Source organism: Ursus maritimus, unplaced genomic scaffold (genome assembly GCF_017311325.1).
Source record: "Ursus maritimus isolate PB19 unplaced genomic scaffold, ASM1731132v1 scaffold_34, whole genome shotgun sequence".
Taxonomy (NCBI): Eukaryota; Metazoa; Chordata; class Mammalia; order Carnivora; family Ursidae; genus Ursus; species Ursus maritimus.
This window is the reverse complement of record NW_024426008.1, coordinates 14962752-14978467: the sequence shown is the minus strand read 5'-3', so window position 1 is coordinate 14978467 and position 15716 is coordinate 14962752. Positions and strand designations below refer to the sequence as shown.

The 15716-nt window shown below is 40.2% G+C and overlaps 1 protein-coding gene across 1 annotated transcript in view; it reads right to left on the bottom strand.

The window, feature by feature from the left end:
* The window catches only part of LOC103663347 (retinal dehydrogenase 1), a 56557-nt gene that overhangs the window by 28222 nt on the left and 12619 nt on the right, over positions 1-15716 (bottom strand). The window contains exons 3-6 of the mRNA XM_040620239.1: positions 7629-7769; positions 5400-5529; positions 3574-3635; positions 1863-1991 (exon numbers count right to left, since the gene is read on the bottom strand). Of these exons, the coding sequence (XP_040476173.1) occupies positions 1863-1991; positions 3574-3635; positions 5400-5529; positions 7629-7769 (462 nt within the window). The remainder of the gene's footprint in view (positions 1-1862; positions 1992-3573; positions 3636-5399; positions 5530-7628; positions 7770-15716) is intronic.

Sequence of the window (15716 nt, the reverse complement as noted above, 5' to 3'; positions counted from 1 at the left end):
CTTATGAGTTTCTCTACCAAGAAAGATTCATTTAAGTGGTATTATTATGATTATTATTTCATTTCTTAGCCCACTTAAAATAACCTGCAGAGTTATATTACTGGGGAAGTGTTTCTCATCAGGGTTGGGGGGGAGTCCATGTTTGACTTTTCTGGATCATTGCCCCAGTGATGGCTGCCTCAAATTCCATAATAGTAACTCAAAAAGATAGTGTGTGGAAAAGAGCTTGGTAAATTACTCACATAGAAGGAAAACAATGCAATTATTATCCTATCGGCAAAACTAAGAAGCTAAAAGGATCTTGCATTTTTAGTTTCTAGCTAATGATTGTTTGGGGCATACCAACTGGGTTGCAAATTCCTACTGGCAACATTTCATCAGTGAAACGTTAGATAAGAACAGTCCTTCTGTGTGACTAAGCTTCACAGATTGATTTCATTCCTGGTTAAAGAATGATCAGGTAGAAAACAGTGTGTACCTGAGATGGGCACATTAAAATTTCATGTTATTGACATCAAAATGCCCCATTTTGACATCTCTTTTGCCCCCCTTTTTTTAAATTTAAAGTGAAGAATAGTTTGAAGATTTAGGTTTAGACTTCTTAAATTTATGTTTCTAGTAACTGAAGCCTGGTTTTTAAGTTCTGTAAAGAGCTGAAGGACAAAGGGCAAGACATTGCAAGAGAAAAGACAGTAACACAATCTGGAGAGTTGATGAAAATAAATTTCATGTGTTCCCCCCCCCGTTTCTTTTTTGGCCGGTTTTTGAGCAAGAAGGTAAATACAGAGAAAAGCATAATAGAAAACAGAAGAGAAACATGTCCCCTCGTGGATAGATTATGTTTAAAAATTATGTGGCTCAATATTACAAAGAAACATATTGGCACAGAGGCCTCCAAACTGCCGAGGGACTAAAAATTTTAAAAAGGTTAGCTTTATCTCCTCCAGTGCCGTCCATGTTGCAGCAAATGCTGAGAACTCGTTCCTTTTGATAGAGCTGAGTTAATATTCCATTGTATATATGGACCACATCTTCTTAATCCAGTCATCTGTTGAAGGGCATCTCGGCTCCTTCCTCAATTTAGCTATTGTGGACATTGCTGCTATGAACATAGATAATGCTCAGTGAAATAAGTCAAGCAGAGAAAGACAATTATCATATGGTTTCTCTCATCATGGAACATAAGAACTAGGAAGATCGGTAGGAGAAGAAAGGGATAAAGAAAGGGGGGGTTATCAGAAGGGGGAATGAAGCATGAGAGACTATGGACTCTGAGAAAGAAACTGAGGGCTTCAGAGGGGAGGGGTTGGGGGAATGGGATAGACTGGTGATGGGTGGTGGGGAGGGCACGTATTGCATGGAGCACTGGGTGTTATATGCAACTAACGAATCATCGAACCTTACATCAAAAATCAGGATGTACTGTATGGTGACTAACATAATAAAAAAATATTAAAAATAAATAAATAAAAGGTTAAAAGGTTAAAAAAAGTTAAAAAAATTTGCAGAACCTCCAGGCTGTTAGTGCTGGTTAGAAACCAATGTTCACTTCAACATTCGAAGGAAAGTTACAGCCATTTCAACGTGAATTTGCATTCATGAGTTAAGCTCAGGAAACAAAAATAAAAGTGATCATAAGGTGACTTGGACACTAAGCCTCTGAGTCTGGCTTCTTGTCTCCGTTTGGGCGGAGGTTCATTTGGGCTGACTCCCGGAAATCTCAGCTGGAGGCCAGATTTGATGTGTCCTCATCTGGACAGGAGCCACTGGCAGGTGCTTTACGGTAGTAGCACAAGTGAGGCCATCATAGTGTAAAGGAGGGCTTCTGAGTTCTTGTGTGTATCTGGATTTGGGAAACTCACCTCTTGGATTAAAGATGCCACGTGAAGAGCAGTGAGAGGAGTTTGCTCAGCAGGCTTTACAACCACTGTATTTCCACAAGTAAGGGCAGGCCCTATCTTCCAAATGAACGTGACCAGTGGGAAATTCCACTAGAAAGCAACAGAGAACAAGAGATTCTTTGTATTGCCGAAAGCCGCATTTGCTAATCTAACGTGTACGTTACTCACTACCTATAGATGTGAAATAATAATTGTGGTAGTTTCGTGTCATCAACTGCTGTCTTCAAATTAAGTTCATTTCTAAAAGCAATTCATAAATGTTGGAAAGCTCCAAATAAACTCAATATGTGACAGGAGTGGAAGAGAGCCATAAAATTTTATCAAGCGCTGTTATTTTGAGTTCTTCATCTACTGGAGGAAAAAAAAATTACTGCAGGGTTTGAAAATCAAGACTAACTGTTAAACATATTGTACGTTTTCTGCACATCTCTGAAAAGTGTAATTATTCCCTCCTTATAGATCATTTGTTGTAACCATGTACCCAATAATAATATTTAGCAGTGACCTGAAGCTAATATAACATTGTGTGTCAGCTATATTTCAATCATAAAAATTATGTGTGTGTGTGTGTGTGTGTGTGTGTGTAGTAGTAGTAGTAGTAGTAGTAGTAGTAGCAGCAGTATTTATTGCCAAGACAAATATTTTGCTAAAGACCAGTCTAGGGTCTGGTAGCTAAGAACTGGGCTCAAATCTCAGCTCGATCATTGACCAGCCCAGTGAGCTCAGACAAGTTACATGCTCTCCATGCATGATTTCATCATCTGCAAATGCTGATAAAAATCCTCTCTACTTCAAAAGGTTATCCTGAGGATTCTTGAAGAAAGTGGGCCAAGGGCTTAATAGAGTAATGCGGTCATCACAGGTGTGCAATAAATATTAGCAATTACTAGTATTCAGGATTGTGTAATTTTTATTAGTTTTATTGAGAGTTTTGAACTAATGAGCAATTTCATTCAAAATGAGGCTCTCACTGGAGCAGAAGATAGGTCATTGACACTACCCCATCTAAAAGCTTCAGAACACTTTACCATCTTTTTATTTGGCTTCTTAGAATATGCTGGTGAAATCAACAAATAGTCTCCTTTTTGTTGGGTTGAAAAGAAAATCTTCATGATTCTGCTTAAAAATACAACTAAAGGTAGGCTATATTCCAAACAACACTCCAACAGTATCTTCCACTTCAATTAAAAAAATGTATTTGGGTCTCAAACACTGGTTGCTACCTTCTGTATGATGAGAAGTCTCAGTGAGGGATAAAAAGTGTTGGAGAATAGTCGGCCATACTACTTTGTTAAAATGGCGTCCTGCAGCAGAGAAGCCAGCGATGGCTGCTTTGCTACATACATGGGAACCATGGGTCTTAAAAAGAGATTATAACACAGCTTTTTTAAAAAAAAACCACAGAGTGAAAGGTTAATATAGGTCAACGCTGTAATATCAAAACACACTCAAGTGATACCCTGGAATATAGATATATTTCTGGACTACCTCATTCATATCCAAAGAGTTCAGTCACAGGGAGACCTAAGCTCATCAGTGACTACATTTGCTCCACATTTAGCAAATTTCTAAGAATCCCTATGTGGTGGAGAACACTTCTTTACCAAGTGAAATAGAATTAGAATTCTTTTTTTTTTTTCAAGCCTGAAAATGATATAGGAGACCAACTTACAGGAATGATTTGGCCACATACACCAACAGGCTCATGTCTTGTGTAAGTAAAAAAGTTTCCATCTGAAAAATAAAACACACAATCATTTGTGGACAAATATGCTTGACATTCATGGGATGGTCTTTGGGGTTGATGAGAGAAAGGTATAGACAATAACTGAAAACAAAAACAACAAATAAAGAAATAAAAATAACCCCCACATCTCCAACCACTTATGAAATGAAAAATCGAGTCCTGCAATAGTCATTTGAAATGAGAGGAACCATAAAACTGATGTCAGTCAAGGCAAAGATGCAAAACTGGAATATATCTGAAAGATATTTAATTCTCTCATCTTGTAGAAGAGCTATTTTCTAAGTTATCCTCATTCTCGAAGCTTACTTTCTTAAGAAAAAAGGGACAAGGTATGTAGCTAAGACAATATCTGTTAGAGTTTTGTTTCTGACAGTTCTATCAGTAATGGTAGAATTTTTTTGAAGTAAAAATAACAAAATTAGAAAAAGAGTAAATTAGAAAAGAGTAAACTTAAAAAATAGCTCCCTACAATAACAAAAAAAGAAAATGCCAGAAGTCAAAGACATTGTTTTACAATCTGGATTTGATTGACTCATATGCCTCAAAGTTTGATGTGGGCATCCTGAGGTTACACTAAGCTTTTTGTTCTGTTTCGTTGTGTTCTAGTTCCCACAAAAGCTTCCTGGCTATCATAGCAAGAAAGCTCCTTATCAAGTCTATTTGTACTTAAAATAGTTTCTCCCATTTGCGTCAAAGGGTAAAGCAAGAATGTCTAGAATAGCCTCATTTCTTCTTAACACCACTATCTCATTCCCCCTTTTAATTCCTGGCTACTAATTTAACCTGGATGCTTGAATGAGATTGAAAATGCTTATCAGGGGCGCCTGGGTGGCACAGCGGTTAAGCGTCTGCCTTCCGCTCAGGGCGTGATCCCGGCATTACGGGATCGAGTCCCACATCAGGCTCTTCCGCTATGAGGCTATGAGCCTGCTTCTTCCTCTCCCACTCCCCCTGCTTGTGTTCCCTCTCTCGCTGGCTGTCTCTATCTCTGTTGAATAAATAAATAAAATCTTAAAAAAAAAAAAAAAAGAAAATGCCTATCAGGGCCAGTCCTGGAGGGGGTGGCAGTTCTAGAGCCAGTAAGTTTCTGTGAATTAAATTCTACCCATAATGTTTTCCAAATTGAAGCTTTTTTTAATATTCCTCTCCCATTAGCATTCTCTACTAAAATACTAGAACACATACATACACGTTCTGTCACACAAATTCTTAACCTGAGCTATAAACAGTCTCATCTTGCTTTGAAGCTACTTAAAATAAATCCGTGTGAATTGGTTTGTTGAATTAATCTACTGTAACTCTACTGAGTGAGACCAGGCACAGATGACCATACCTGACTCACACTGGAACGCAGAAAGACACTTAAATAATTACATTCTAGAAAGGGTGTACATTTCACTATCGGAATACAAAGTAAATCATTCGAGGCCAACTTTGAAAAGTGCAGGCGGTTAGAGAGACAATTGCCCTAATTCAGTGATTGTGGGCATAAGAAAGTTCTTACTTGAATATTTTCTAAAATATCTGTAGTGGTATCTTTTACACGATAATGTTGAAACAACTTGAAAAAACCATTTGATAAATCTTCGTAGAACTTCAGGCTCAGAGCTGCATTGTCTCAAAGTCAAGGAGAAAATCAGTCTGCCTTTTCCCTTGTCATCTTTAGAAGGGAGAGCTTGGAGTAGTTCAGCTCTACAGGAATCACCTCACGCCTACGCCTCTCCCCTTGGTGGTTTCTCACAGCTACTCACCGATGGGTATGGTGCGGCCTTGGATCTTGTCAGCCCACCCTGCACAGTAACGTAACGCTGTGATGCAGCCTCCCAAATCCATCAGATATGAACTGGAGAATAGTTTTCCGCCATTCATTGACTCCATTGTCTGCAAAGGAAATCAAACCTCAAATGTAAACTTCCATAAACATTTTTGATTAAAAATTTGATAGTTAAGATTTTGAATAATCAATTGCTAGAGAATTTGGAAAATAGAAGAAACCTTGTAAGCTGTCTTGTATAACCTTTTCTTTCTACAAAGGAGGTAAGAAAACGAGTAAAAATGACTTGCTTAAGGTTCACATAACAAGACCCAGATAGGAAGGACAATAAGATTCCAGTTTCTAAACCCTAGCGTTCCTTCTATCTCATTCTTTTTTAAAAAATATTTTATTTATTTATTTGCCAGAGAAAGAGCACAAGCAGGGGGACCAGCAGGCAGAGGGAGAAGCAGGTTTCCCACTGAGCAAGGAGCCTGCTGCGGGACTTGATCCCAGGACCCTGGGATCATGACCCAAGCCGAAGGCAGACGCTTAACTGACTGAGCCACCCAGGTGTCCCCCTTCTATCTCATTCTGAATGTCCTCCAGCTGGACAGCTTTCTAGGAGTTGGTCCCAATTTGAAAGACACACAGTTGGTGAGAGTGAGTGGTATCTAGTTTCCTAAGTCAGACCGGAGCCCCGGCAAATTTTCACTTATTGTGTAAGTACAACTGTGGGGCAATTTAGTGTCAGTGACTATGAATGGGGCCTCACTGATCATTTTTTATTTCTGCATTCCATCCGGATACAACCAATGTACACACACTTCCGTGATCCCTGGATCTTTCATTCATGAGTTTTCTTCAGCAGAACTTTGGTGAAACTCTCAGTCTTGCTACTATTGTCATAAGTATTGTTTGAATGGTCAGGCTGTAAAAGTCCAACATTTGCTGGTCTGGTGCTCTAACCATCTATCGGATGACCTAGTTTCTTTTCTTCCTCTCCTTCAGCAGGAACTTGAAGAGCTCTTTGTGACCTTGTGTCCTGCCGGGGCAGGAATATACAGGTGAAAAAGTTTTAAAACTGTTCATTTGTTTTACAGTCTTCTGTCTCTACATCTCAAAACTTAATTGGACATGATTTTGGTGTGCCTGCTCATTTTTTCCCCCTTGAATCTTAGTGCTGACAGAGGCAGCGAGCGCTCTATAATCCACAGAGCAGTTAAGTAAGAGAAGCCAAGTTTTAGCAAATTCTGCTTTCTTCCTACAGGACATTTAAATTACATTTAATATAATTTTATTTCACACGATTTCTAACTCCATATTTTTGCATACTTCGCATCACGCAAAACCTTTGAGAAAAAAATAGTTCTTTGATTAACCATAATTGCTAAAGTTGATTTAAAAATATGTATATGGGCTTCTTTGCTACTGCTAGTATGAGATTCTAAAGGTAATAAATATTTGCTCTGAACTTGATCTTGGTATTGGTCTATTTTCAACTGGCTTTACTATAATGCCTAATTGAGAAGAAAACAAGGAAAAACACCCCACCCATTTTACTTGCTGACTCATCTAAGTGCCAAAATGTTTTTTTAAAGAACAAGTACACATAAAAAATACAGTTTTAAAAATACACAAATGACTGGATTTTCTTCTTTATTGTTCATCTTTTTCACCTGTAGAAAGAACCTTATTTAATCCAGACCACTGTGAACACATACATTTCAGGAGGGGAAAAGCAGCCATTTATTAAGTTTCTTGGTGGGCTAGATTAAAGAGAAATAAGTTTATCGTAGAGAAATATTCTGGGCACCTTTGACAAATTCTATGACATGTTCCACAAAAAGAGTTCAGGGGTCAGGTGGGTTGGAGAAACCCAGTGTATTATTCCAGGATAGTCCCTGCATGTGACCTTGTTAAAGGCTCTAAGGAATTCCAGAATCAAGAAAAGAAATGTGTTTAAGTTGCTTTAACTTGGGGTTTGCCAAGGTTTAGACTGTAAAATCTAAGAGAGGAGTAGAAATTAACACCAGAACTAGCGTGCAGATTCCTCTTTGAGAATGAGCTCAGTGGTACGTACGATTTCTATACGGGAGCTGGTAGAAGTCTTTTCATTTTGTTTGTAGAGAGCATGTAGTGATCACTAAAACCAAAGCAACTTGCCATCCAAACAGTGACGGCTTTCTAGAGATCTCTCTACCTGCCCAGTTTGGTTAATACTCACTGCCAGGAGGAGACGATCTCTTTCAATTAAGTCAGCCAACTTGTAGATCAGCCGGCCCCTCTCTGAAGCATTCATAGTGCGCCATGGAGAGCCGATCTGAAAAGCCTTCCTTGCGGCCTTCACGGCTTTGTCAATATCCTCCTGCAAGTCAAAGGGAATTCATTTCAGTTGCCTAAACGTGTTAGCAAATCCAATGGCAGTCACCTTATAAAATAGACTAACGGTCCTCGTACGCGGATGCTGTGTCTTCATTAGCCCAAAGTCTAGCCCATTGTACAAACTCAACTATCATGTATGGGACTTATATACCTGCTGCCTCATGTTTAGAACGATGAATTCCACACACATAGCTCAGGCTGGATTTCCTGAACAGAAATATTTCATATTTTAATACTGCTACCATCGGAGTGCTTACCATACATATATATCAAGTCACGTTCAAATTACTTTACACACATTAACTCAGTTAGTTCTCCATACTCTTATGACACAAATACATTTCTCATTTTACAGATGAAGAAACTGAGGCAAAGAGGACTTGCCCAAGGTCAATAGCTGAAATGGCAGGATGGTTTTAAACAGAGGACCTCTGACCGTAGAGCCTTTGCTCTTCACCACTACGTATAGCTTTGGTGATTGACCAAGAGTTGCAGGGAAAGCTCAAGGTCTGCTAAAATGGCTCATGTCTTCCTGGATGGCCAGTGACTGCACAACCTGTGAGCGCTCATCTAGAACCCTCTGCAGGGTGAGTCAGAGCGGGGTTTTGCTGCCGAAGGGTCAACACTGTAAGTGTGTGTTCATTCCCTTGTGTGGAGAGAAAAAGGCCTGGAACTGGTATACAGAAGGATCTGTGTGGATAGTACAACCTCTCATTTCCCAACTGGGTATAAAGAGGTCTTTTCAGTTCCAAACTAGGGAAGGAAGTCAGTTTCTTATTATTAAGGTGGGTGCTATAAAATAACATCAAATAATAAAGCAGAGTCAAATCATCAAGGAATTCCACACTCTGTCTAGCCTTCTTGCCTTCGCTCATGCTGCTTTGACTCACACTCTTTTCTCTGAGCCAAGCTGACTCCTCCTGTGCTTTCCTAGCCAATCTCGGTCGCATACTATCCCCGAGCCTCTCCATTCCGCAGATCCCTGTTCAGATCTTTTCGGAGCTAATACAGAATACATCTACCACAAAACCCACCACACCTCTTCCATTACTACTTTATATGTTTCCCCCCCCAAATCAGTTGCAAATACATTTTTTTTTGTTTGAGAGAGAGAGAGAGAGGAAGAGAGAGACTGAGAGAGCATGAGTGTGCTCTAGCCATGGGGAGGCGGGGCTGGCTGAGGGAGAGGGAGAGCGAAAATCTTAAGCAGGCTCCATGCCCAGCACAGAGCCCCACGATAGGCTTGATCTCAAAACCCTGAGATTGTCGATGAGCTGAGCCAACATCAAGAGTCAGACGCTTCACCAACTGAGCCACCCAGGCGCCCCAGTTGCAAACAACTTAGTCATAGATTGCTCCAATATTCTCGGTATATACGACCGGCCACCACACGGAGCTACATAAATTCCATAAATCATGGCCACATTTTAGGCCAATTAGTTGGACCTTGCTACAGAAGACATAATTTCTATGGAGAATCTGAGGAGAAAATTGCATAAAATTTTCTTATAGCTGCCCACAATTTAGCTGCACCCCATTCAAGAATGACACCTCCCCCAGTAGGAATCATGAACCTCAAGTTAATATCCCCCACCTTGGAGTATATTTCATTAAAAAGTCCCAAACTTAGAAGTCTGCAAATTAAAATACAAACAAATAAACTATTTTTAGAGTATTTATCACCACGCTAAGATGATCTGGGGCCAGTGAGATATTTTAGAAGTGTAATCTACTTTGATTAAGTGATAACATTCAGAGAGCACAAGCAAACATTCTTTCACTGTAATATATCATACACTTGTTTATCTCCCTGCCTAACTTCTGAGAGAATGATGAGCATATACAATAAGAGATATGCATTATTACTCACCCTCCCTGAGAAATATATACACAGAATATTGGGGGTATTCAGTTAGTCCCATTGATTGTTTATATTTGGATATTGTTTTATGCCATAAGTTCTAACCTTTTCCAAGTTATATTCAGACAGTGCTGTTTGGAAAAAACCCCACAAGAATCTGAAATTGCCAGTATGATCTCTGGATACCACAGCTTATAAAATAGGTGCCGCTCTGTGTTTAAACAGATCTGTGCGACACAGCTTTCATTTGGCTCCTTCTGCTCAGTGTTCTGCCATCGGCCTTAGCCAAATACAGTTTACCAAAGGTATCCTGGCCTCTCACAGGGATATGGAAAAAAATGGCTTCAAGACATCTAACTCTGCCATATGGAAAACACATTCTTGAAATAAAGACTTTCTTGTGGTTGTGTCCTTTGCGCCATAATCCTCCTTTTCTCGTAATCTTCTATTTTATCTTGCAGGCACAGAAGTAGATTTGGAACAAAACAACCGAGGTTTGAATTCTGATTCCTCATCCATTAGCTCTGTGAGTTTTGAGACATCCATCCACCCACCCACGCACCCATCCATCCCTCCATCCATCTATCCATCCATCCATCCCTCCATCCATCCAAATATTTGTTAAACATTATACTGTAAATCTTGGCATCAGGCTCCTAATGATCAAATCGTGAAGACAGGACATTGTCCTTTTGAGAATTAAATAAGGTAACACTGGAAACACATTTTCTATGTGACAGACATGACTTTGAGTGTTCATTACGTGGTAGCAAGGGCTAACCTAGTTGCGGCAAAATAGGCAAAACCATCTTAAAATAACTCTCAGAAGTTCTAGTGTATTTTAATCTTTCCTTTCAATTTTCTCTACCATGTGTTATTTTAGGCTGCTATTATCTCATTGTTGCTTGCCTTCCTCAACCATTCTTTTCTATCCCACAACTGCCTTGCCGATTACCACCAGGCTAATCTTCCTCATACAATTTTATGTGATTACTTTTCCTTTCAAATATTTGCAACTCCCTTTGTCCCTCTGCCCCTAAGGACAGACTCTTCTTTCTGATTTTCAAGACCCAACATTTTTGGGCCCCACCTCACCTATCCAAACTTGTGTTTACATTGCTTTTTCTACTCTTGATGTTAGCTGCTAGTGAAGAGCTTCCTAAGCTCCAGGCACTAAGTGAAGCCTGCTGTAACCCCATAGTTACCGCGACAGTTAAGCACCATGGACTTTGTTTTACGGGACATGAAATCCAGCATGAAATCTATCAACCAAAATTTGATCCCACATCTGGCCCCCAATCCTGTTTTACAGCTCTGCAAGACATCCTGATAGTGATTTTTGCAATGAATATGTATTGCTATCTGTATTAAAAGCTATACTATTCCTTACTATTCTGGGCCTACAATAGGCAGTTAATAAATATTTAATAATTTAATTACCTATCTTTTAAACTCATCATGTTACATTGATTTTATAGAAGAGTGCTCCTGATATAAATAATTTGCTTATATTGACATTCACATAATAAATCATATTTTAATTGATTCCATTACATCACAAAGCTTTTACATTAACCATATTAGGCATAAGGGGTTTTTGTTGTTGTTGTTGTTTAAATTCTATGAATAATAGTATTTCTTGGATTTTTACTCCAGGACTAGCATCTCTAGGGACATAATTTTTTAATCCGCCAGCAAACAATTTGGCATATTAACTCGGATTTGCTACCCGTCAATAACACTTTTGCCTCAGAGGGTTTTAAATGTTCTTTTTTTGAAGTCAGATCATGAAATACCAAAGGCCTCTTAAACACAGTTAAGGAAGGACAAACTTTCCATCACTCCCAGGCTGCACATTTCCATATTAGATCTATTCCAGTTTGGAGGAAATAGTTATTAGGCCAGTTTTACTTTTACACCTGTCATAAGCACTTACTTAAATGGACATTTATTTTTATCCCCACCAATTACTTGTTAGGTAATACTTCATATTAAAAGCAGTTTTCAGGATTAGTCAATATAGCCTAAAAGAGCCACTGAAGTGAAAAGAAAACAGTTCCCACCCACTTCTGTGCTTTGCTTTGTAAGCTCCATTCATTCTTGCTCCTCCTCCTTTCTTTATAACACCATTGAAAGGCAGTGTATAGCCCATTGTTAGCTCCATTCTATCATAGATTACATCCCTAAAACCTCTTGGCTCATTATCTAAAGAGTCAGTTCCAGAATATTAGGTTTACGGTGACTATGTAATTTACTCGAGTTGTGCCTTTCACTAAGCGATGTTAGAAGTTCACGCACACTTGTTGGCAAAATTGTGAGAAGAGCAATCCTTATTTAAAAACGAATGTCAGTAGGTAACTCCATGAGGGCAGGATGACAAAAACGCTGAATGTGAAGCAAACAGTTGCTTACCCTGAACAGTTCCTATCATAAACAACTGAACTCAAGTGATCAAGTATCTAGCAACTCGGTTAGCACTGTGACCTGATCTGAAGCTTTGCTGGACGCTAATGAGCGTTCCTGATCCACACTTGCACAGACAATGCCGCTGTGCGCTGAGCAGGAGGAACTGCCAATAAGCCCACAGCAAACAAATGACAAGTTTTTCTAACGCTTCAGGTATGATCACCAGCTCCCCCTCGCTACACTTTGGGAAGAAGGTAAATCCCACCAACGATGCCAAGAAAAGTCCTCAGATGTCCTGACAAGGACCTGGAGCTCTGGGCACAGATTTGTTGTACTGATGAAACTAAAGCTGAAAGCCAGTGGCGAGGAGAGACCGCCAAGGCAGCGAAGCCAAAGCATCAAGAATACTTGTTCCGGGGCGCCTGGGTGGCTCAGTCGTTAAGCTTCTGCCTTTGGCTCAGGGCCTGATCCCAGGGTCCTGGGATCGAGCCCCGCATCAGGCTCCTCCGCTGGGAGCCTGCTTCTTCCTCTCCCACTCCCCCTGCCTGTGTTCCCTCTCTCACTGGTTGTCTTTCTCTCTGTCAAATAAATAAATAAAATCTTAAAAAAAAAAAAGAATACTTGTTCATTTCTTAATTGCTAACTGCAACCAGCTCTACAATCTCACTCCTGAGTAGCATTCACACCTCTGGAGAGAGGGAGTAGGCAGCTGTCCAGGGCTCAGACAGAACTCATGTTGCCCTTTATTGCTCCCCCTACCTCCCCTGGGTTGCCAGAGGCGCTCAAGCAGCTAGAAGGACATGTGATGTACTGTGGGGCTGTAACATGGTGTTGCGGAGATCTCTGGAAGTCTCCGATAAAAAGTCATTTCTCCGCTGAATAGGAAGAATGCATGTTTCTCTTCTTTCTAGGACGGCCCAAAGGACACAGGCTTCTGGGTCTCCTAAAACACGTTGCCAGGGATCATCAGTATTTCTCTGCTCAGGTTTGGTCTTGGAACATTTCACAGGGGTGCAGAGTGATTATCACAGTGCGGGCTCCAACTCCAACTTTCTTATTTTAATATTCAAGTCCATGCCTCCTATGAAATGCTAACAGGGGAGATACAACTTAAGGGTTTAATACCTTCACTCAGTAGTTCTCCAAGTATATTCCCCCACCTCCACCCCAACTGGCAACATCAGCATCTGCTGAGAATTTATCAGAAATGCAAATTCTCAGGCCCCACCCTAGAATTACTGACACAAACTCTAGGGATGGGTGGGGCCCAGCTACCTGTGTTTCAACAAGCCTTCCAGGGAATATGGTTGCATGCAAAATTGTGAGAAACACAGCCTTAGTCAGCAGTTAATTAAGCACTAGATTCCTAAGATGAGTTGTGTGTGGGGGAAGGGAGGATATGGACACTCAGAGCTTGATGGAGGAGTTTTACATATTATTTATGTAATTTCATTTATCCATTACCTGTAGCATGGGAGACACTGAACGTATAAAAGTAAAATGCAGCATTGATCCCTACAAGAAGCGTGCCGTCTCAGACAAAGTAAGCAATACCTGGATAACGCAGGGGTGATAATATAGGTAAATATGACGTTCTGCACTGGCACAGAAGACAGCAATTCTACCTGGGAAATTTGGGGGGCTTTAAAGAGGCATAAAACCCTATGATGACTGAGGCTTTGTTATGTGCCTGGCACTGTTGAAACATTTTACATCTTTTTTTTTTTTAAGATTTTATTTATTTATTTGAGAGAGAGAGAGCATAAGCAGGGGGAGCAGCAAGCAGAGGGAGTGGGAGAAGTAGGCTCCCTGAGCGGGGACCCCGATGTGGGGCTCAATCCCAGCACTCCGGGATCATGACCTGAGCCGAAGGCAGATGCCTAACCAACTGAGCCACCCAGGCGCCCTGATATCTTTTCTTATTTAACCTCCCCCAAGTTTTTCCTATCTCCCCATTACACAGCAAGGAACCAAAGCTGAAAGAGGGTCAATAAAATGTGGAATATCTGTGCTCTTTCTACAGCTAATGATTTGAACCAGGACCCGAGGACTGTACATTAACCCGGCCGTCAAGGAGCAGTGAGGAGCCTGGAGGCAGTGAGCAGCGTGCACTATTTGGACCGTGATTCTGGACACAGTAAAGGTGAAACTCCTATGTTGAGGCCAAAAACAAGAGGGTTTTGTGTTTGTTTTTTCTCCAGAGGCTAGTGAGAAGCCCCCGTAGAATTTATGCATGGATGAACACTGGAATGCACAGCAAGGGAAATCTGAAAGCAGGTGACATGTGTTCTCCATTCTAATCTGCATGTACTTTTTTTTTTTTTTAAGATTTTATTTATTCATTTGACAGAGACAGAGACAGCCAGCGAGAGAGGGAACACAAGCAGGGGGAGTGGGAGAGGAAGAAGCAGGCTCCCAGCGGAGGAGCCTGATGTGGGGCTCAATCCCAGAACTCCGGGATCATGCCCCGAGCAGAAGGCAGAGACCCAATGACTGAGCCACCCAGGCGCCCCTGCACGTACTTCTAAGCTGTCGACCCCTCTGGTTAAACTCTGCACTCCTGCCCCTTGAGGCATGGATTTTAGGTCTTCTGATAATGCTGCCACCTGAGTCCGGGGGCTTCTCTAAACCCAAAGGAGCCCCTCAGGTCTATGGCTATCTTAGAATGAATCTGCAAGGCTTAATGTCTTCAATTAGTGATTTCATCACGTGGGGAAAAGCTAATCAAAGAATGGGAACTGGGTAGGAACATGGAACTAAACATCGGGTCACAAATAGTATCATCCTTGGGTCGCTATCTTTCATCTTTCAATGGTCTTTTTAAAGTAGCAAAACAATTTACCTTGTAATACCTTATAGGACAGAGATTTCAAGTTTCATAACATTTGGACAACTAAAGACTGAGAAACCCATTCACATTTTAAGGTACGTGCTCGGATAAAAAATCGGAAGGCTTTCACTCTCCTCACTCCCCAGGCTGTTTCATATTGCCCTATCTTACTTTTATAATAATCACAAGGTTAGGCAGCCCTGCCAGTCACAGACTCTGGGGTCAGAAGGACAGCATTTGAATATTGATTTCATTATTATTGTTGTTGTTTGATTTTTAAAAATTTGTTATTTATTAGCAATGTCCCCTAAAGTAAATTAGTCAACTTGTCCATTCTGCTATTTTACTATCATTTGTGAAAACAGCTACAAATACTAGCTTTCCCATCAGGATGCTTCAGAATTAAATTAACATTTAAAATTAAAAAAAAATAATGATATAAGTTGGGTTTTGTTGTTGATATGATTAGTTAGAAAGCAGAATACCTTTAATTCACAGTTCAATTTCTGTGATTTTAAATTTTTATTTTTCAAGGTACCCATTAATGTTCATTCAATGATTTTTAAGGAAATAATGGGCAATATATTGTTCCAAACGTTCTATCTTGTTTCCTTTAGGTTCATTTTGCAACTTCATAAAAGAACAATTTTATATGAAGAAGGCATTTCTCTGCTCTATAAATCTATGACTAATCATATGTAGTCTGTTGATACAATAAACCCAAATATTATTTAAAATGAAGAACAATCAAGGAGAAATAGCATGAAAAAAAAATCAGCACCACATCCAGAACCATGGGTTCATCATCATCACATGACTACTGGGCACCCTTG